This window comes from Ipomoea triloba, chromosome 13, assembly GCF_003576645.1.
Source record: "Ipomoea triloba cultivar NCNSP0323 chromosome 13, ASM357664v1".
NCBI lineage: Eukaryota > Viridiplantae > Streptophyta > Magnoliopsida > Solanales > Convolvulaceae > Ipomoea > Ipomoea triloba.
Genome location: NC_044928.1, coordinates 31,772,364 through 31,792,845, shown reverse-complemented (window position 1 = coordinate 31,792,845; position 20,482 = coordinate 31,772,364). Strand labels below are relative to the sequence as shown.

Below are 20,482 nucleotides of genomic sequence, written 5' to 3'. Positions count from 1 at the left end.
TAAAATTTTGGGGATGACTTATCCTATACAGATAGAAAATATTTTCTTGTGAGTCTGCCACGTCAAGAGCACATTATTCGATTGCCTTTTTGTCAACTTTATGATCAAATGATCCTTTGTTCACACGCAATCAAGCCAAACAAAAAAACTGATTAATTAATAAACAAATACTATTATTTAGCCGCAATTTTATATTAAAAATTAACACATATTGCGCTTGACTAGTGCTTGATTTTTGTAATTTTCTTCATTTCCTACCGACGTTGAAGAAGACCCAGCATTTGGGGTCAACTCACGTGATACAATCGACTTGGGAGATTTACAAGTCTTCTTGGTTGTTGTTCAACCATTTTCAAGATCTAATAATTGTTCATATTACATGCATTATTGTTTCTAAATTATTAACATCTAATTTGATTTGTGATGCAATGGGAGAGCTTTATTTTTTTTGCTTGGGGTCACCATACTCGTATAAAGTATATAATGGAAGATTTGAATCTAAACTTTGTCACATAAAAGAAGTGTGCAGGATTTTTGGTGTATTGATTTCGACATTCATATTAGGCGAGTACTTACTCTAATCCATTGCTAAGATCAAGCACTTAATTATCACTATACAAAAACTATAACGGATGGTAAAGAGATATTCATTATATTGTTTCATTTTATAATTTGCATAGCTACTAGCGTCATCTTTCGAATAATCCATATCAAGTAGTAGAATACTACATTTGGTGTTCTAGGCCTCTGCCCAATAACTTCAATAAAGCCTAACAATATCATACTCTTATAACATATATAATGTAAAATTTGAATCTAAAACCTGTCACATAAAATAAGTGCACGGAAATTCTTGTATATGATAAATTAGTGTATGAATTTCAAAATTCACACCATATATAAGACAACTTGCTCTAATATCCATTCTTAAAATCAATCCAAGGATTCCAAGCACTTAATTATCAAAAGTTATAATTAGTAATAAAGACACAAGTTATCTCCTTTTATTTGCATAACAACTAGCAAAACCTTTTGAATAATCCACATCAAACAATAGAATGCTAGATTTGACCATCTAAACTTCCACCCAACAACTTTAACAAACCTAATTAACAACAACACCATACTTGCATAATGTATAAAATAGTATTTGAACCAGTTACAAAAAAAAGTCAAAATCTGCAGCATGTTAGTATTCAGTTTTTGTACATTATTGCAGGGAGTATTTAATGAAAGCAAACAGTACACAGGCTGGCTGAAAAGAGTTGATTTGTAGGTGAAATGGAAGAAACAAAAAATGATGGATGGAGTTTTGTTTAGAGCCACTAGTTATGGTTTATATTAGGCCAAACTGATGCAAGTTGGGAGGCAATGCCTAACGTTATTTTCAACTTTCGAGTTGTTTTTGTTGACCAACAGTGACACTATGTTGCAATTGGGTAGAATCTTAGATGTTTCTGGGCCCCATTAGCCCACTGTATGACACGTAATTAGTGGTAATCTTCAACCAATATCATTGGTCTAAACTGCATGTTGCCATATTTAGCATCATTCTTCAATTATCATTCTTTAAATTAAATAAAAAAAGTTTGATTCCATTTAAATCTCAAATTCCAATCTTAAATATCTAGGGATGTTGATTGCAATATGAATTGGCTGAGGTGACTCCAAAGAATTGAAAATTATTATATTAGTTTTAAATTTGTAGTTGTAAATTATATAAACAAATATGGTTATAACTCATATTTTTACTTTTAAAAAAAATTGAAATAACAATATTTATGTTACGTGGAAATGGTGAGAGACCCACATCCGGTGATTTACTTCCTTCATCCGTTTTTAGGATAAAAATGGTTAAAAAATAAATAAATAAACCTTTAAATTTTGGGTTAAGGTTCAAATTAAACTTATATATGCATGAATTTATATAATAATTAAAATCGTAATATACCATATATATAGCACCAATTTGTCATTGTCCAAGGATTTATTTATCTTCGTATACACACTTCCAATAATTTGAAAAGTCATTGTCCATTCTTATTGACTAATAATATTCATGACTTCTTTATTTGTTTTTTTTAATAAAATAAAATTAAAAAGGTGTAGTACATATATGCAATGTATAGTAGACTGACAAAGAGTTAGACACGTAGACGCATTCACAGCCATGCGATTATGATTTGTGTTCCTAGCCGACGACGCGGTTGCATTAGCCTCGCTTCTAATTAACTATCCATTAAACTATTACGGAGTAATACTTATGTAATTAAGTTAATTAGTATTTTGTTTCAAAAAGAAGTTAATTAGACTCAACAATTTATGTGGCTTACCTCTCATCTTTTGTACATCCCCTATAGATAATTAGACATATCGTTCTTGTCTTGAATACGTACACACCATATATAGTCCATTCATTTGAAAAATCAAAACATCACCTCTTTTTCATTTTTCACCTGTTTTTTAAATGTTAATAAATAGATTTTTCGTGTTCTTTATTTTCTCCCTATTTGCCCATTTTTTAATAATGAGAAAAAAAAAAAGGAGAGGAAATTTCCTTTATACTATATTTTATTAGCCATTTGGTCTTAGCCATTGGAAATAAAGTCGATACTAATAATGGGAATGTTTTGGACGAAACATGAAAGGTTAAGTCTAACATTTGGTTGTCAAAATATTACGTTAAATGGTAAACAAATAACCAGCAAGGCAGCAAAGCACATGGTCCCCGTTTCTTCCCGCTCTAAAAGGTTTCAAGTAACTTAGAAAAATAGTTTATTATAAAGGGGGTAAAGGCTTGTTGTGAAATCGATGTGTGAGCTTATCAAAGTGCCTTTTTTATGAATGATTTTTTAACATCAACTACATAGTCGTTACACATTTTAACACTATTATATTGCATCACATCATGAGCAAAACATTCTTACAAACTCGATCGATCAATAACTAAAATTACAACGATCACCAGCTAATTTAAACTCCATTAACTAAGCTTGGTTAATCAAATTAAAGGTACATATATACCTACACTAATGAAAATGTGGGTGCGGGCCAGAGAACAGTCCCCGTACGCGAGTGACGTACATTCCTAGGTTTTGGAGTTTGCCACGTTAAAGCATCGCTGTTTTATGGTCTAATTAAACACCGTACCTGAGCTGGGAGATGCATGTTACGTTACTCCGTACATATATGTAGGGTTTGCATTAAAGGACTACCTAGCTACTACCACCATTATTATGTTGATCATTGTTCCTAAAACACTAACTTTTCTATTTCATTTCCTAGCCACACCCTTATTCAATGTACTCCCTACTATTAGTGCTTTCATCTCCATAATTATCATGTCCCAACACTACCCACCTCCAACTCCCTACCCTATATATAATCAAACAAGAGAAAATATTATATATTATATTGAATGTACAATATCTGTCAACCAACAACTCTGGTATTAATTGCTAGGATCAGTTATAGATAGTTGCAGCAACAATGATGCAGTTATATTCTCTTATACATTACCCTTCCAACTTCTGTTGAACGATTACTCTTGTGACGAATGGAAGGAGGACGGCTAGAAGAGACTAAATATATAGTCTCTTCTCGCAATAAGGAGTCTTAAACAAGGCACACCCAATTGATCTTCAAACACTAGAGTCTCCATAGCATTAGCCCATATTAGTAATAATTTGAATACCCATTATATTATATTATTATATTATTTTAAAAACACAAATTAAAGTAATTATGTTTGGTAATGAAGTAGGTATGGTAGAAATGTAAGTTGTTAAATTTGTAGATGAAGAAAGGTGACAAAATGGATAGGTTTGAAGGTATAAGACAAGGAAGGTAACAAAAAATGATGGGTTCTATATATCTACTTAATTGGAGCTATCATTTTCTCCAAGAATATGTCACTGTCAAATGACAAATGACCATTAGAGGAAGGGGACTATGAACCATTGTTTGGCCTAAAGAAGGAGGAACCAAATGATCTGATGAGTTCACAGATCAGATCAGCACTTCAATTTGTTGGACAAGTGCAACCTAGACTAGGCTAGGGGGTGTACTGTGGTTTATTAATTGGTAAAATGTAAAGAACCTTCCAACTAGATGGAAGACAATTAAGGCTGGTTTGTTGATTTTTGAATCACAATGGGGACCCACCTTTTATTCCAAATATATACACACCACAAAGAATTCAATATATATATATATATATATATATATATATATATATATATATATATATATATGTATGTATATGTAAGTTGTAAGGAATGTTCACAGATGGTCATATGTAGTATGCTACCTGTACTTTCATTTACACCTTCATGGCTGTCAAGTGGTGATCAATGTCATCATTTGCAGCTCTCCATTATATTCCCAGCATCTTCATTCCCATGTTAGGCCTTCAATTTTGGTCTCAACTTGATCAATTTTCAACCAAAAAAACCCTACATACCCTTTAACAATTTTAATTACTAAAAATTATAAATTGTTATATTACCATTGAATTGTGTAATCATATGGTTGAAATGACTCATATTATAAACCACAGTAGTAACTATCCCAAGCTGTTATGCAATTGCATTAACACTTTAAAAATGAATAGTTTTAGTGGTTAATTAGATGAAGGTTGAGGATGACATGTCAACAAAATTAGGCCTAAATAAGAGAGTTACTACGTCTTTTCCTCTATTCCAAAGAAAAAGAAATGTGAGTACAACAAAGGACGACGTAAACATCAGCATCAGGCAACAAACAAACGAGCAAGAGATAATGCATATCAACTAACAATTCAATACCACATGAATCTTATTACAAATTCAAGAATTCACATCATATATATATCTGATCTGTGAAATGACCAAATTAAAGAATTAGGTAAGATACATGATGCATGAGACTGAGAGGAAGCATTTGCCTTTTGCACATTCATGAATGATTAGGATACATTGCACTCTACAACCAAAACCACTACTCCGACCCCATTTCAGTACATATTGCTGGCGATGTGCCAAAGCTCTCAAATCACATCGTTTAAAGCACTGGTCATACCACTCCATACATCTCTATCATCACCACTGTATTCACACTATCAATTAAGGAACGCTGTGTATACCATCGATCTTAGGGTGGAGGAGCTGTATTCTGTCAAAAACCCGGCCTGTACTTTCCACTTGTAGAAATTGTCTTCAGTTTGAATTGTAAGTCGGTATGAATCCTTTCGCATGCTGGCTTTCCATTTCTAGAGCCATCAACGATTTTTGCCTATGATATCTATTCCTCTTTGCAGATAGTGCTGTTATTGACAATGATACATTTGATATAGAAAACAGTAAAAACACAATGTCAGACCAAATCACAAAATTTATTTCAAGATAAAGAGGTATGATGATATAACAGTTTAACCCATGACTAGTAGATGAGAGGTATGATGATATAACAGTTTACCTATGTGGTCACAGCATGTCAAGCATGAACACAAATGTATATAGTGTCCAATCACTCTAGGCCCACCGCCTATGAAAAGGCACAAGGAGGTTTGTGATAATAGACTAGTCACTACTCACTCATCTGTTAATATGGGATTCCTTTATCTTTTCATTTAAAGCTAAACACCCACCTTCCATTCTTACCAAAGCTATACTACATTTATTAACCACATTCAACCAATTACCAAAATAATTATTGCCTTACTTTATAACATGGTCCTGTTCTCTAGCCTGTCAACACTTTAACCAAGTCAAAGTATTTGCACATCTTCACAACTATATTACTACAACTTTACAGAAGATAAATTTATGCACATATATGTTTTCATCAAATGAAATTTGTGTCGCACCACAGTTACCCATGGTTTCTTTCCCCTTTGGTGAGTGTTACTCCCAACGTGAGTTTGTAATTAAGATTTAGGAAAGTTTTGAAAGATCCTACCAGATAGTTATAACAGATCATTTATGTACTATATTTTGCAGCAATCTCAAGAGCTCATAGTTCTTTAAATTATTGTGTGGACATCCTTTTCAATCATTATTTTGCAAATTGTTATGGCCTAGTGGGTTACGGAGTGTGGAGAATTGAATGCAGTTCCAGAGAGGAAACTAAACGTTATTACTTCTTACATAACTTAATAGCTAATGCCTTCTCATGCAGACATAATGGGCAAAAGGAAACCATGTATAAGATGCAACTTTTTGCAATTGATTAGAAACCACTTACACATTAGCTCATGTGGTAGACCAAAGTCATAATCATTTTGCCTCCTCTTGTAGCACCAATAACCCAAGCACAACAGTAGTAAAAAGATTACCAGAGATGCAATGCCTATACCAACTTTACCAGCAGTGGATAAACCATGTTTATCCCAAAATAGAGAACAATCTGGTAAAGAAGGCACACCACACAGCCCTTTATTATCAGAAAGGCTGCAAAAGGGCAGGAGTTCATTAGAATATGAAGAACTCTTCATAGTTTAATCTGCAGATGAGCTAACTGATGAAGACTATTCTCAGAAGCTACATTATTGCATTATAATTTATATAACTCTATTTTCATAACCAGAATGCAACGGTCCAAGTCCACTAACTAAATGAGACATGTACTGGCCTAGAACAGTGAAAAATTGCATAACAAATGATTCTAGGAAAAGAAGCAGCAAAGGTATGACATACTCAATAGCTCCACCATGGACCCCAATTGAATAAAGTTCTGATGGGACTCTTCCTTCTAGTGAATTGCCATTTAATAACCTGAGCAAGTATATGATTTAATAAGGTACAAAAGATAACTAATTAACTATTATAGTTCATACCAATCAAAATGCATATACACAAAAGTAATTCATGCTAATTTAAATAATTAGATAAGTACTATTATTTTTAATTCTTGAGGTATAAGCGTTTAACCAGGTTCCGTCATACTTTTTTTTATAATGTCAAAAAGATCAAACTTAGATTCAGCAAATAAAAGCAATATATTAGACTAATAAGTGAATGCTGGATAGTGCAAGGAAACACTAGGATGAGTTTGGTTCACATTATCACGTTTGCTGAAATCTCACATTAAGAATTTAGAGGGAATATGACCACAAATGAACTACAAAATCATAATATGAGATTACATAATGTTACACAAACACCCCCTAGAAGTGATCCATGGGAAAAGTTTTGTAGCCTATAAAATACTTACAAGCAAACTAATAATTCATGGAAAGGCAAATAGAAACAACTTACATGAGTTGCAAACTAGAAGAAGTAAGACTATCAGGTATGAATCCTGTGAATTTGTTATTTGATAAATCCCTGCATAAAAATCAAAATGATGAATAACTATGGAGAATTTGCATAAAAAACTTGAGGGAATAACTGCTCAGTTGCTGCCACTGGGCAAGGATATTGGGAAATCCTTGATAAGATTTGTTAGAGGACAGCCTTTTGTTATTTGTTTTCATACCTAATGCATATTAAAGAATATTTATTTACAAAACATATTAAATTAGTTGCGAGGGAAATGATTAATTCAGAATACACAGATATCTGGAATTTTATTTTGAAAACCCAAAAAAAGAAAAACCCATAAAAATAGAAGAAGACAGCTCAAAGTGAAATATTGCTGCTTTTCATAACATTAAACATTGTATGGATCAAGCGAAGAAACATACATCCAAAATCACTTAGCAAACTTTTAATATATAGGCTATAGAGCAGTCAATAGAAAATTTTATCTATGAATTTAGCAATGAAAAAATGTGTTAATAGAACACAAAACAGATCTTGAACTAATTATAGATCCTCAGCACAAATACTCAAAGTGATTTCTTAAGGATATTAAAGACTACTATCCACCTGTCTCTATGCCTAGACTTGGAGAATTAGAGGTTATTCCCACTACAACCATGAAAACTCATAAAGATTACAGAAGGAAAAATACCAAGAACATTTCAGGCAAAGAAAAGGAAAAGAAACTTTAACCACGAATGAACAAGAAAATAGTATGTTATCTTACAACTTCACAAGAGATTTTTGGCCAATACCCCGGGGCAGAGTACCTCCCAGTGAATTAGAACTTAAATTCCTGCACATAAGAAAAGTTTGAGATTAGATCAATAAGGAAGCAGAATTAAAATGTCAAGAATGCAAAAAGCAGACATCTTTAAAAGAAAAGAAAACTCCTAGAACAGCAAGAATGAACCAATCATAATCCAGAACAGAAATAAACAGAATGATTCAACAAAAGCAAGATTAAGCGATAGTTTATATGTTTAATTGTTTATATAGTAACAAATATTGCAGTGCTCTAAAAGTACCAGTAAACAACCTCATAAATTCCAACTGCATCTACACACTGTCCAAGTTATCCAAAAGTTCACTTCAAGACTAAACACATAGGCTAAGTACTTGTGTCTTTTACTGTAACCCAATTTTTTATTTTCACTTTCAACTTCTCCATCCTTAAAAGTTATAATGTAGTTATGGATTTAATCCTAGGTCTGGAATATAAACAAGTGAATACTACATACACAAGTATCCATGCCACAAGAACAGAATGTGGTGAGGGTGGAACCGGATTGTTTATTTGCCACAAAATTTAAGTCAATGTAGGCCAGCATGGCAACAAAAAAAATTATAAAACTTTCATCTAAAGTTTGTCAAAACTCAGGAATTAGTATAAATAGTATATGTAATAACAAGTGAAAAGTGATACTTACAGGCTTACCAAATTAGACAGCAGACTAATCTTATCACTTATATAACCCTTCAAGCCTTGGCTTCCGAGATCACTGAGAAAATAAAGCAGCAATCAAGAGGATGTAGAAAGTGAGAATAAAATGCTGAACATACATTAATATGGAAAAAGAAAGTGTTTCTGGTCAAAAGATAATCCAAACAATGGGCATCCCGATTGGACCTCTACAGATGGAAGCCCATGAGGAACAATGAGTTCCCCAAGGTAGAACTGATTAAGAATGATTACTAGATCATGAGGAACAATGTGTTCACCAACACACACAGGTGACCTAGTTCTTTCTTCATGCATGGATGGACAAACTAAAAAACAAAAATATGCTTTGAATAGATAAATGTTGGAGGCCTCGTTTGAGAATTAGCTGTTAGTTAAAACTGAATGTATTAGCTAATTTGACTAATTGATCACTTACCTATTTGTACAAAAATGTTTGGTAAAATTAGTAGTTAGCATTTTGATTTTGTAAATTGATACACAAGGACATTAGTATATTCTTTACAAAAATAGATTGAATTTTTACATTTTTATTTTATAATATACATTTCAAAAAATATTTAATTAAAAAGATCTTAATTTTAATATTTTTTTTTTTCAAATATTTTATGATACTAAGTTAAATAAATAAAGGTGTGAAATTTGTTATTTAAATATCACCTACCAAAATGCTAAATAGAAATTTGTAACCTTTCCACACTACATATTCCAGTAGCCATCAACGATTAAATTTTTTGTTTCCATTTCTACTCAATTGTACCAAATAAGTGACTATGTAGCAGATCTGCATAAAATTTCCCTTCAACTCAAGCATTTCACTGAGGAAAGTTAGAGGTTAAAGAATAAAACTTTTACTGCTAGACCAGCAAGTTTCTTGGCCATATAACACCTTTTGCATGCAGGGATGAAATGTGTCATGTTTGGGGGATATCTTATCCTAAAGTGCTTGACTTTGAATCCATGCATGTGTGTATACTCCATCAACAATGTAGCTTTCTACAGTTCTATTAGCTCTCCACAGCATATTGTCTCTCTTTTCCTAATCCGTACTAAATGTTGGATAAGTTGCAAAATATTGGCAAATGTGGTGTGAAGCAACACAGCATTCAATTCTCAAAGGTTGATCATTTTGGAGTTACAGGAAGCCTCTTCATAATTTGAAGTTCAATATTCCTTAGAATCCTACCTATATATTTTGTCAATTGACATCTCATGTAGTTGTGCAATGCATTCATAGTGTATTGATCTATGGCATTGGGATATTTGAGGATGACAACAGAACTTATAGCTTCAATCAAAACAATCCAAGAGAGTAAAAACTTTTTAAGCAGGGAAAATGTCCTAAACTTCCCACATTGCCCAACAGATACAATACACAAACTAAGTATTAAGAGAAAAGAATTACTTACATTTGGGATATAACAAGTCTGGATTCACCTTTAGGCTGACGACATGTAACACCCTCCCAAGCATCCCATGTAGTAGGGGCACAGGGGTCACCATTCCAACCCATTCTGTCAGGAACACGAAGGGACTCCTTCAAGGCTTTCATGGCAACAGCTGGAGAAAAAAGGGAGCAGTGTATTTAGGCCCAGTGAGTGAAGTTTTAGTAGCAAGAATTTCTTCCTCTCAACCAACAAAAGATTTAATCTTTATAGACTAAACCATGATAAGACATCTCTGCACAGCTAATAACATTGTTGTATCTATTCTTCTAACAATAACTTTATGCTGGCAATGTTTTCCTCAATCCATATATAGCAAAAGTCCACTAGTAGTAAATTAAGAACAAATGCATGAAGAATCAAAATTAGTGTGATGTTGAATGCAGATTTCAAAAAATTAACATATCCGTGTGGCATGCATACCTTGATCAGGAGCGGTTCTAAGATCAGCTGGCACAATAGCATAATTTTCTAGCCCACATATTACTGGTGCACCCACCACTGGCACAAGCCTCACATTCAAAGTAGTACTATTCAAATTCTTGACAACATAGTTCCAATCATAGGCAGCAAAGCCACCAACTTTTTCATAGATATCCACTCTGGTCACGTTCTCTCCATTCACCACCACATCAAACACCCTCTTGCCTTTCCGGTTTACACTCACATCAATCTCCGCAAAGTGGAAGCATAGCAAGTAATCCAACTTTGCATCTACCGGTAAAATGTACTCCAAGAACTCGTGGCCTTCCCCTACCACAGTTACAGCGGTTTGGTACAATTTCAACGGGAAATAATTGGGGGGTTTGTCTACATTTACAATATCCTGAATCGCTGAAATTGCCTTAACACTTCCCCCGTTTTCAATTTCCGTATTTCGAAACCTGAATTCAGCATCCGATTGCCAGGACCTGCCGAACCGATCCGTATCGTTGCTGAATCCGGGTCCCCACTGTTCCGACCCGCTCGAAAACCTACCATAATTCACCAATATAGATGTGTTCAACGAGGACCTAATTGTACTATCGTTGACTAAATACGACTCTGGATCGACCTGAGTCAGCTCAAGCGACGCAATGACCGGAGAATCAGTGGCAATACTGTAAAAACATATGTCGGCCTCCGAATCGGCGACGGTGAAGAACAGATCCGAGTAGGCTCCGGACCTGGAAACGGACTCCGTCCACGGAGAACGCCACGAAAAGACCAAATTACCCTCGACAGAAACATCAAAAGACGGCGAGTGTGACTTCCCGTCGAAGTTATCGTACACAGTAAAGGTACGGAGGAGGTACTTCCCCGCAGGAAGGTCAGGGATGACGTAGCAATTCTTCTTACCAGAGGTGACAGGGAAGTAGCGGAGCGTCTTCTCCTGCTGGTGCTTGAACTGAAGCGGCTCCGACACAATGGCGGTGACACCGCCGGTGTAGTAACGGTCGGCGAGCCACGCCGTGTTAAAGTCGTCCGTGGAGTTAGTGTGACCACCGCAATCTATGTGCAAATTGTAAGCTGGAAAACAATATGAGTTAGTTTAGTTAGTTAACAGCAGTTATAAATTACAATGCAGTTACAAATTTCTGTGTATATATACATATATATATATATATAGAGAGAGAGAGAGAGAGAGGAGAGGAGAAGAAAGCTTACTGAAAGGGTAGGGCAGAGAAGCTGCAGAAAAGGAAAAGAGAGAGAAGAGAGAAAGGATTAGAAGAGGAGACATGGTATGGGAGATAGTATTGTCACTGTTGGTTGTTTGGACACATAAGAAGGAAAAATCTCCGCCGGTCGCGGCGGGGTGGGTGGCGCGTGGACGGAATAGGAGGGCTGGCTTTTACTCTTTTGGTAGGTATTCGCTGCGAGATTAACGGGATGCGAAATGGACATAAACGAATTGACTATGACATCTAAAATGGGGTCAACAACATATCAAATTCGATGGGGCTATTTTGTAAATGGATGAAAATCTAAGGGCAAAATTCATAAATTTATACCACTAAAAGCAAAAATTAGATTGTTTGAATGTGTAAAAAATGAGAAGAATGAGAGATTACCTCATTCTAAAGATGAGATAACTTTTCGAATTTTCTTTCCATAATTCTTCACGCATATAATAAGAAATCTTTACAAGTTTTTTCATAATTCTACAGGATTTCATTTCCATAATTTTGAGTTTTCACAAGACATCATAAAATCAAATATAAAAATATTTTATTTATAGTAGCATTTTCGGATTTTTTTTAAAGAAAATAATTGAGATAAAAGAAATGACAAAAAAAGCAAAGAGAGAATGAAGATGAAAGGTACACAAAATCCAAAGTGGGCAAGGAAGGAAGTGAATAAGTGACAGCTCATTCTCCAATTGTGTAAACTGAAAATATAATGGATCCACCACTGTTGATAATTCAATTACCATTTGCGGCATTATTTTAATTTTCTTTTTTCATATAGTACCAAATATTTGTATCGCACAAAATGAAATTAGTCTATTTAGATTTTACTCTGTCCCATTTAAAAATATATTTTAGAATATTGTTACACATACACAAGTTTGAATAACATATGTATTAGTTACTGTCTCAATATTCAATAACGTACAAAGCCCTAGCATATTTAGTTGGGAAACCCAATCACCGAATTAAGCACGATTATAAGTAGTAATTAGTTTTATTATCACTTATCAATCATCACATTAATAATTTGCACTGTGTCATAATCAAGACGTGGTGGCCATGCACTCATGCAAGGACCATTTATATATTCGTCGGGATAATACATGAATTTTTGTGTTTCCTTAGTGCTAAAATGTCAACTTCTACAACATCCATTTAATATTCACCTACAAACTTGAAACTACTCTCCATGCACAATTATTTAGGCCTCACGGGAAAGTCTTGGGCAAATAAATGAACTAATACTCTACATGCATGTGCTTTGCTGTAAATTAGAAGAATTTGGAAGGCGGGTATAAGTAAGGATTAATCTGAATATGATACAGATTTAAAAATGACTCTTACAGTTAGGGTTTACTTAAGACATCTCGTGGTCTAACAAAAAAATAGCAGACTTCAGATAATTTTTTTATATACAGATATTTTAATTTGGAAAAAAAAAAAGAAACTAATAGTAATTTTGGTGTATATATGTTTATTAATTTGAGAAGATAAAAAGAAATATATAATTAAAAGTAATTTGATTAGTCTATTATTATCTATACTAACAAGCTAGGTGATGACAATGTTATTTAGTTGGTGAAGAATTATGTTTGAGCTGTTTAGGTCACGGGGAGTAGGCGACTTGCCTTGCATCTAATTAATGACCCAATTAATTTAACTTTATCTCACTAAGCCATCACCACCATACACCTACTTCTTACTATCATCAAAGATGAAACTATGAGCTGATGATTATAGGTTTAATGAATATAATGATAATTAAGATTACCTTAATTTTAAAAGATTATTGAGTAAGAACTAGATGAGTTTAGAGTAAATGAGTTATCGATTAAGGCGTCTAATCAGTTGCCTAAGTTAAATAGTAATAGGGTGATTTTTTTTAAAAACAACTGATCATATTACATTGTAGTATCTGTTCGTCTATACTTTTTCAACCAGAAGAAGAGGCCGAGTTATATTCATCTGAGTGGGGTCAATGAACTTCACTCGAATTTTGTTATTTATTGCCTATTGATGGGTAAATACGCAATTGGACTAGGCGGACCGTGCACTTTGCTACCCTACTTGACAACCACTTGGCCGATCCGCATCAACCACTCTACACTTCGTCAACAACCGCTCGGTCGGTCCGCATCGACCACTCTACGCGCCAACAACCACTTGGCCGATCCGCATCGACCACTCTACACTTCGTCAACAACCGCTCGGTCGGTCCGCATCGACCACTCTACGCGCCAACAACCACTTGGCCGATCCGCATCGATCACTTTACGCTTCGTCAGCAACCACTTAGTCGGCCTATTACCGCCCTACGGGCGACCCGCTGCCACCCTACGGTTGACTCATTGCCGCCCTACGGGCAGCCTACTAGGGAGCTAGGAGATTCCGACCTACAGGAATCATTCGAGCTCCCCGAAGTTTCTAATCGTTTGCAATGCTCGAGGCGACAAGTGATGGCATTTTGTGAGTAATTGATCTGCCACCTCGAGCACCTAAACGTCACGGAGATCCTGCAGAGCGACTGTTCGATGTGACCAATGCCGACATGACACGTCAGACCATCCGCATGTCATCTGTTGAGTACTCACGTGACCTGCTTAGTATAAATAGAGGGAGAGACACTTGCGAGAGGGGGGATCTCTCTGGCTCTCTCCATTGTTACTGTTCGTCACCCGTAGAGCGACATAGCTTCTCACCGCTCAGTCGTTAACCGGTAGAGCGACCGATTGACCGGCTGAGCGACACCCTTTACCTCACGTAACACACATATCCGTAGTGTAATCGTAGACCCCGTTTACATTAACGCTATCATTGGCGCCGTCCGTGGGGATTGGACAAGTCACTTCGTCTATCCCGTTATTTTTCTTTCTTCTCACAATCCTCTATTGTCCTCAAAATGACGAACAGCAGGAAAAGTTTGAGCCAAAGTCATGCGCGTAGGGGGAGTCCAACCCGGCAGGTTGGGCCTCACCCTGATAATGTGATTGAAGCACTCCCAGAAGATGATCTACGTCGCCAGTTGGATCGATCTAGGAGCCTAATGAACGAGCTGACATCCAACCAAAGGCAAGATGCACGACCTACCCAACCGGTCAACCCGAATGTAGGCGGACATGCTGGGCAAATGAGTTTTCAAATTCCAGTAACATATGCCATGCTGCCCCCAGCGGGCCAAATGCTGACTCCAACACCAGGTGCACTTGGGGGAAACCCGTTGCAAGGAACTCCACAACAAGGATTGACTCCGATGTACCAAACGTGGCCGGGAACTCCTGGATACTATGTCGTATCACCCACTCCCCAAATGATGGCAATTCCTCAAATCCCCGCCGTGGAACAACAGGTGCCCCAACCTTCCCAGAGGCAACAGTCGCACCCCCAACCTCAAGAACGTAACTTGGAGGAAGTCCAATCTACAAATCACACACGGAGGTCCAATCGAGAGGGATGTCGGTATGATCCCATCCAACGTAGGAGCGCTTTTGATCGCATCCAGAATAGTGTTAGATCTCGGCTGGGGCCTCAGAATGACAATGAACACGCGAGACAAAGGTCCCGGAGGACTGTGGAAGAAAGCAGCACTGGAAGTGCACAATATGGGGATGCCCGTTCAGCTGATAGAAGGGCACGACCGGTCGGTCGAGTACGTGATCGGCGGACTAGTCGAGTAAACGATAGGCCGGCTAGGGAAGAGAGGCGACCCGATGAAGAAGATAGTCCCCCGGCTAGGGAAGAGAGGCGACCCGATGAAGAAGATAGTCCCCGTCGCCAAATGGCCAGGATGCAGGAAAGAATAGATCGTTTGCATCGCCAAATGGCCAGGATGCAGGAAAGAATAGATCGTTTGCAACGCCAAATGGCCAGGATGCAGGAAAGAATAGATCGTTTGCAACAAGAACTTCGCGAGAAAGTCGGGGCGAGAAAAGAACCATCATAAGAACTTCGCGAGAAAGTCGGGGCGAGAAAAGAACCATCATGCCCGCTAATTGCCACCCCCTTTACGGACGACATCATGAATGCCCACTACCCGCAAGACCTCCAGATCCCGTTGGCCCACACTTATTCCGGGCGGTATGACCCGCAAGAGCATATCGACATGTATTACGGCAACATGCTGATGTTGGGAGTAAGCGATGCGGTCATTTGCAGAGCTTTCTTCGCCACCTTAGTCGGTAAGGCGGCCGAATGGTTCAAGGATTTAGAGCGGGGGTCGATCAGAAATTTCGGCCAGCTGGCCGATAAGTTCGTAAAGCGCTTCGCTGCAAGTAAATCGAGAAAGAAATCTTACACCTGCCTGAACAAGGTAAATCAAGCCGTGGGAGAACCGTTGTCTACTTTCTTATTCAGATGGGAACGTGAGGTTGATGAGGTTGAACCAATGGAGGACCAGGTGGCAATCCAAGCCTTCCTTGCATCACTGTGTTCTGGGGCGCTCTACTACGACCTCATAGTTAATCCCCCCCGAACCTATGAGGAGGCCATCACCAGAGCTAAACATCATGCAGACGCCACCGAAGCCAACATGGCAAAAAGACGTGATGAGCAGCCGGCCAATCGGGACAGAGGCCATGATCAGAGGAAAAATAAACCACCGTTCAAACACGTCAAACAACACAATCGACCAGATGACGTACCACGTTTCACTTCGCTAAACAGACCCCTGGTGGAAGTTTTGCAGTTTGCTGAGCAATGCAACCTGATCCACCCGCCAGAACCGGTACCTGAGGGGGAGGACAAGAGCAAGTATTGTGCTTTCCACAGAGTCAAAGGACACAATACTTCGGAGTGCATGGCCTTGCGCATGCTCATTGAACAACTCATTCAAAATGGAGAGTTGGGGCAATTTGTGATGAAGGGCGATGGAAACAAAGGAAAAACAGAGAGGAATGTGTGGAAAAAGAATCCCGAAAAGAACAACAAGGCATTCGTCCCACCCAGGTCAGCTGACGAGAAGGCGGTCGGAAAGAAACCAGTGATCCACGTCATCTACGGGGGCCCTGAAGGAGGTGATTCTTCGCGCCAAAGGAAGCAGTGGGCGAGGAACTTATACGTTGGGACGATCCACTCGGAGCCCCGAGAGAAGAAGAAGCGTACAGAGCCAATATCTTTCACTGACGATGATCTACCACTCCATGGGGAAGCCCAAAATGACCCGCTCGTCATCACACTAGATGTCAGCGGAACGGATGTCCAGCGGGTGCTGGTTGACACAGGGAGCTCGGTGAACATTTTATACTTTGATGTCTTTACACAATTGGGTTTGTCCACCGATCGGTTAACCCCCATTCGGACCCCGCTGTCTGGTTTCACGGGCGACTCCATAGAAGCAGAGGGAGTCATCCGCTTGGACGTGGAGTTGGGCAGCCAACCGAACGTATTGAAGACTACCATGGACTTTGTGGTAGTGAAATTGAAGTGTGTTCACAACGCCATACTTGGACGACCAGGCATCACTCGCGCAGCTGCTGTTATATCCATGAGCCACTTGTGCATGAAGTTCCATACACCTAATGGGATTGGAGTGGCCCGAGGAGACCAACGTGTTGCTCGGCAATGCTACGTGCGAGCGGTCAAACAGTCGGACCGGGAGGAAAGCAGGATTCACACCATATCCCAGCAGGTCGACCATGGAGAGCTGAAGGAAAAACCACAACCTGCCTCAGAATTGGAAGAAATCATACTTGACTCCGACCGACCCGAAAGAGTAGTCAAGATCGGTCGAGGACTCCCTGTCGACCTACGAGAAGACATCGTTGGAGTGTTGCAGAGATACAAAAATGTTTTTGCTTGGGGACCGGAAGACATGCCCGGGGTTGATCGATCTGTCATTTGCCACCGCTTATCAATCCAGCCAGGTTCAAAACCGGTCAAGCAAAAGAAAAGGCACCTGTCGAGTGAAAGAAGGGAATTNCTACGTGGTAATGGCATTTGGTCTGCGGAACTCCGGAGCTACATACCAAAGGAGGGTGACAAGTTGTTTAAAGGATTGCTCGGATCGACTATGGAAGCATATGTGGATGACATGCTCATCAAGAGTCGACTGAAGGAAACTCATCCTACCGATCTTGCCCGAGCATTCAGGGTGATGGAAATTTCAACCTGCGTCTGAACCCAAGTAAGTGTACTTTTGCTGTTCAGACGGGAAAATTCTTGGGGTTCATGATGACGGGACGGGGGATCGAGCCAAACCCCGAGAAGGTCAGAGCGATAATGGAGATGCAACCCCCCCGATCAATCAAGGATGTTCAGCGACTGACCGGTCGACTAGCAGCGCTTAGCCGTTTTTTATCCAAGTCAGCCGAAAAGTCTCTACCGTTCTTTCAGATTTTGAAAAAATCGAATGGCTTTGAGTGGACGCCGGCGTGTCAATCGGCTTTCGAAGATTTGAAGGTGTACTTGAGCTCCGCACCAGTCCTCTCGAAGCCAGAGAAAGATAAGGTCTTGTTCGTTTATTTGGCTGTGTCCGACCGAGCGGTCAGCTCCGTACTCGTCCGTGAAGAAAACAAGGGAATCCAGAAGCCGATCTACTACGTGAGCAAAGCTCTTCAAGGACCGGAGTTGAGGTACACAAAATTTGAGAAGACATCGTTGGCGCTCTGGGTAACAGCCAGAAGACTTGCAGCCTACTTCCAGGCTCACCCGATAGTAGTGCTAACCGATCAACCGTTGGGAACGATCCTCAGGAATCCAACATCGTCAGGGCGACTAATCAAATGGGCTATGATGCTCACCCAGTTCGCGATTGAGTATAAGCCCCGTCCTGCCATCAAGGGTCAAGCATTGGTTGATTTCATCGTCGAGTGCACCGCACGCGACCCGGAACCCGACCGACCGACTGCGCTGGAAGAACCGTGGTGGGAAGTTTCTACTGATGGGTCGTCAAGCAAAAAGGGATGTGGGGGTGGAATTGTGCTCACCTCCCCTGAGGGCTTCAAGATTTATCAAGCCTTGATTTTCAAATTCCAACCTACCAATAACGAAGCAGAATACGAGGCGCTCATCGGCGGGTTGCGACTGGCTAAGCAGATGAAGGCCGAACGGTTAAGGGCACGATCAGACTCCCGGCTGATAATCGGACAGCTATCCAGCACGATCGATGCAAAGGAGGACCGGATGATACAGTACAAGGATATTGCGCTCGAACTATTACAACAATTCAAAAAATACGAGCTGATCCAAATACCAAGGATGGAGAACACGGACGCTGACATGCTCTCGAAGTTGACTCAAGAAGCTCCTGAATACGTGTCCAAGATCGCACGCATTGAAGAAATCAGAGCGCCAAGCATTGACGTCATAGAGGTCCGACCGGTCGAGATAGGCGAGCCAGACTGGATGTATGACTTGAAGAATTACATCGCCAACGGCACTATACCTGACGACGACTTGAAGAATTACATCGCCAACGGCACTATACCTGACGACTCCTCCCGGGCAAAGAAAGTTAAGTTGAGGGTACCTGACGACTCCTCCCGGGCAAAGAAAGTTAAGTTGAGGGCACCGCGCTTCCCCTCCCGGGCAAAGAAAGTTAAGTTGAGGGCACCGCGCTTCCAATTGGTGGCAAAGAAAGTTAAGTTGAGGGCACCGCGCTTCCAATTGGTCGATGAGAAAGTTAAGTTGAGGGCACCGCGCTTCCAATTGGTCGATGATAGACTCTACAAAAGATCATATGGTGGACCGCTTCTTCGGTGTTTAACCAGCGATGAGGCGAAAATTGTGATGGAAGAAGTTCATGAGGGGATCTGTTCTGCCCATCAAGGACCGAGAACACTCGCGCAAAAGATCATTCTGATGGGTTATTACTGGCCTTCGATCAACTTGGATTGCGAGCAGTATGTTCGACGATGCGCCACTTGCCAAGAGTTTCACAAGTTACCCGGTCGACCAGCCACCTACTATCAACCCGTCAGCGAAGTAATACCATTTGCGAGGTGGGGAGTGGACCTGATCGGAGCATTCCCAATGGCAGCTGGACGCAAAAAGTATGTGATCGTGGCGATCGACTACTTCACCAAGTGGGTGGAAGCAAAGGCGCTGGCAACTATCACTTCTCAACAGTGTCAAAAGTTCCTTTGGAAAAATGTGATTACTCGTTTCGGGGTACCTGTTCAATTGATCACAGACAACGGGACACAATTTGACAGCCGGCCATTTAAAAACTTCATGGCTCATTTGGGCATAAGGCATACCCGGGTGGCCGTAGCTTACCCGCAAGCAAATGGTCAAGTGGAGAACACCAACCGGACGATCTTGGATGGGTTGAAAAAGAAATTGCAAACTGCGGGTCGAGGCTGGGTTGATGAGCTTTCGTATGTTCTTTGGACGTACCGAACCACCCCGCGTCGGGCAACGAATGAGACACCTTTCTCCCTGACGTATGGATTCGAGGCAAGAGTCCCGATTGAAGCATGGCTACCCACCACTCGGGAGAAAAATTACGATCCGGAAGAGAATGATGAGATGCAAGGTACGGAACTCAATTTCATAGACGAAAAAAGGGACATGGCAGCTCGGAGGTTGATAGAATATCAGAAGAATGCCAAAGTAGCCCATGACGGTCGAGTGAACCCACGGTATTTCCAAGTAGGAGATCTGGTCCTACGACGGAGGGAAGCTAGTAGA

General features: G+C 39.5%; 3 protein-coding genes across 3 annotated transcripts; 2 read left to right on the top strand and 1 right to left on the bottom strand.

Moving 5' to 3' along the window:
• Positions 1-4,764: 4,764 nt before the first annotated feature.
• On the bottom strand, positions 4,765-12,083 carry LOC116002486 (receptor-like protein 4). The gene is made up of 9 exons (XM_031242633.1): positions 11,835-12,083; positions 10,611-11,696; positions 10,152-10,302; positions 8,711-8,782; positions 8,008-8,076; positions 7,236-7,304; positions 6,675-6,752; positions 6,223-6,428; positions 4,765-5,302 (listed from the first exon to the last, which is right to left on the bottom strand). The coding sequence occupies exons 1-9, from the start codon at positions 11,905-11,907 to the stop codon at positions 5,196-5,198; spliced, it is 1,911 nt and encodes a 636-aa protein (XP_031098493.1). The 5' UTR covers positions 11,908-12,083; the 3' UTR covers positions 4,765-5,195.
• A 3,789-nt stretch (positions 12,084-15,872) lies between these two features.
• On the top strand, positions 15,873-17,969 carry LOC116001497. Its single transcript, XM_031241368.1, has one exon. It carries the CDS (start codon positions 15,873-15,875, stop codon positions 17,967-17,969), a length of 2,097 nt encoding a protein of 698 aa, XP_031097228.1.
• A 101-nt stretch (positions 17,970-18,070) lies between these two features.
• On the top strand, positions 18,071-20,381 carry LOC116001496. Its single transcript, XM_031241367.1, has 2 exons — positions 18,071-20,248; positions 20,349-20,381. Exons 1-2 carry the CDS (start codon positions 18,071-18,073, stop codon positions 20,379-20,381), a joined length of 2,211 nt encoding a protein of 736 aa, XP_031097227.1.
• Positions 20,382-20,482: the final 101 nt, after the last annotated feature.

Excerpts from the sequence above, each read along its gene's own strand:
- LOC116001496 (XM_031241367.1), top strand. The coding sequence starts at position 18,071 with ATGGAGATGCAACCCCCCCGATCAATCAAGGATGTTCAGCGACTGACC. Across the intron at positions 20,249-20,348 it reads CCCTGACGTATGGATTCGAG|ACGAAAAAAGGGACATGGCA; the intron begins GCAAGAGTCCCG and ends TCAATTTCATAG.
- LOC116002486 (XM_031242633.1), bottom strand. The coding sequence starts at position 11,907 with ATGTCTCCTCTTCTAATCCTTTCTCTCTTCTCTCTCTTTTCCTTTTCT. Across the intron at positions 11,697-11,834 it reads TTCTCTGCCCTACCCTTTCA|CTTACAATTTGCACATAGAT; the intron begins GTAAGCTTTCTT and ends ATTGTTTTCCAG. Across the intron at positions 6,753-7,235 it reads TCTTCTAGTTTGCAACTCAT|GTTATTAAATGGCAATTCAC; the intron begins GTAAGTTGTTTC and ends ATACTTGCTCAG.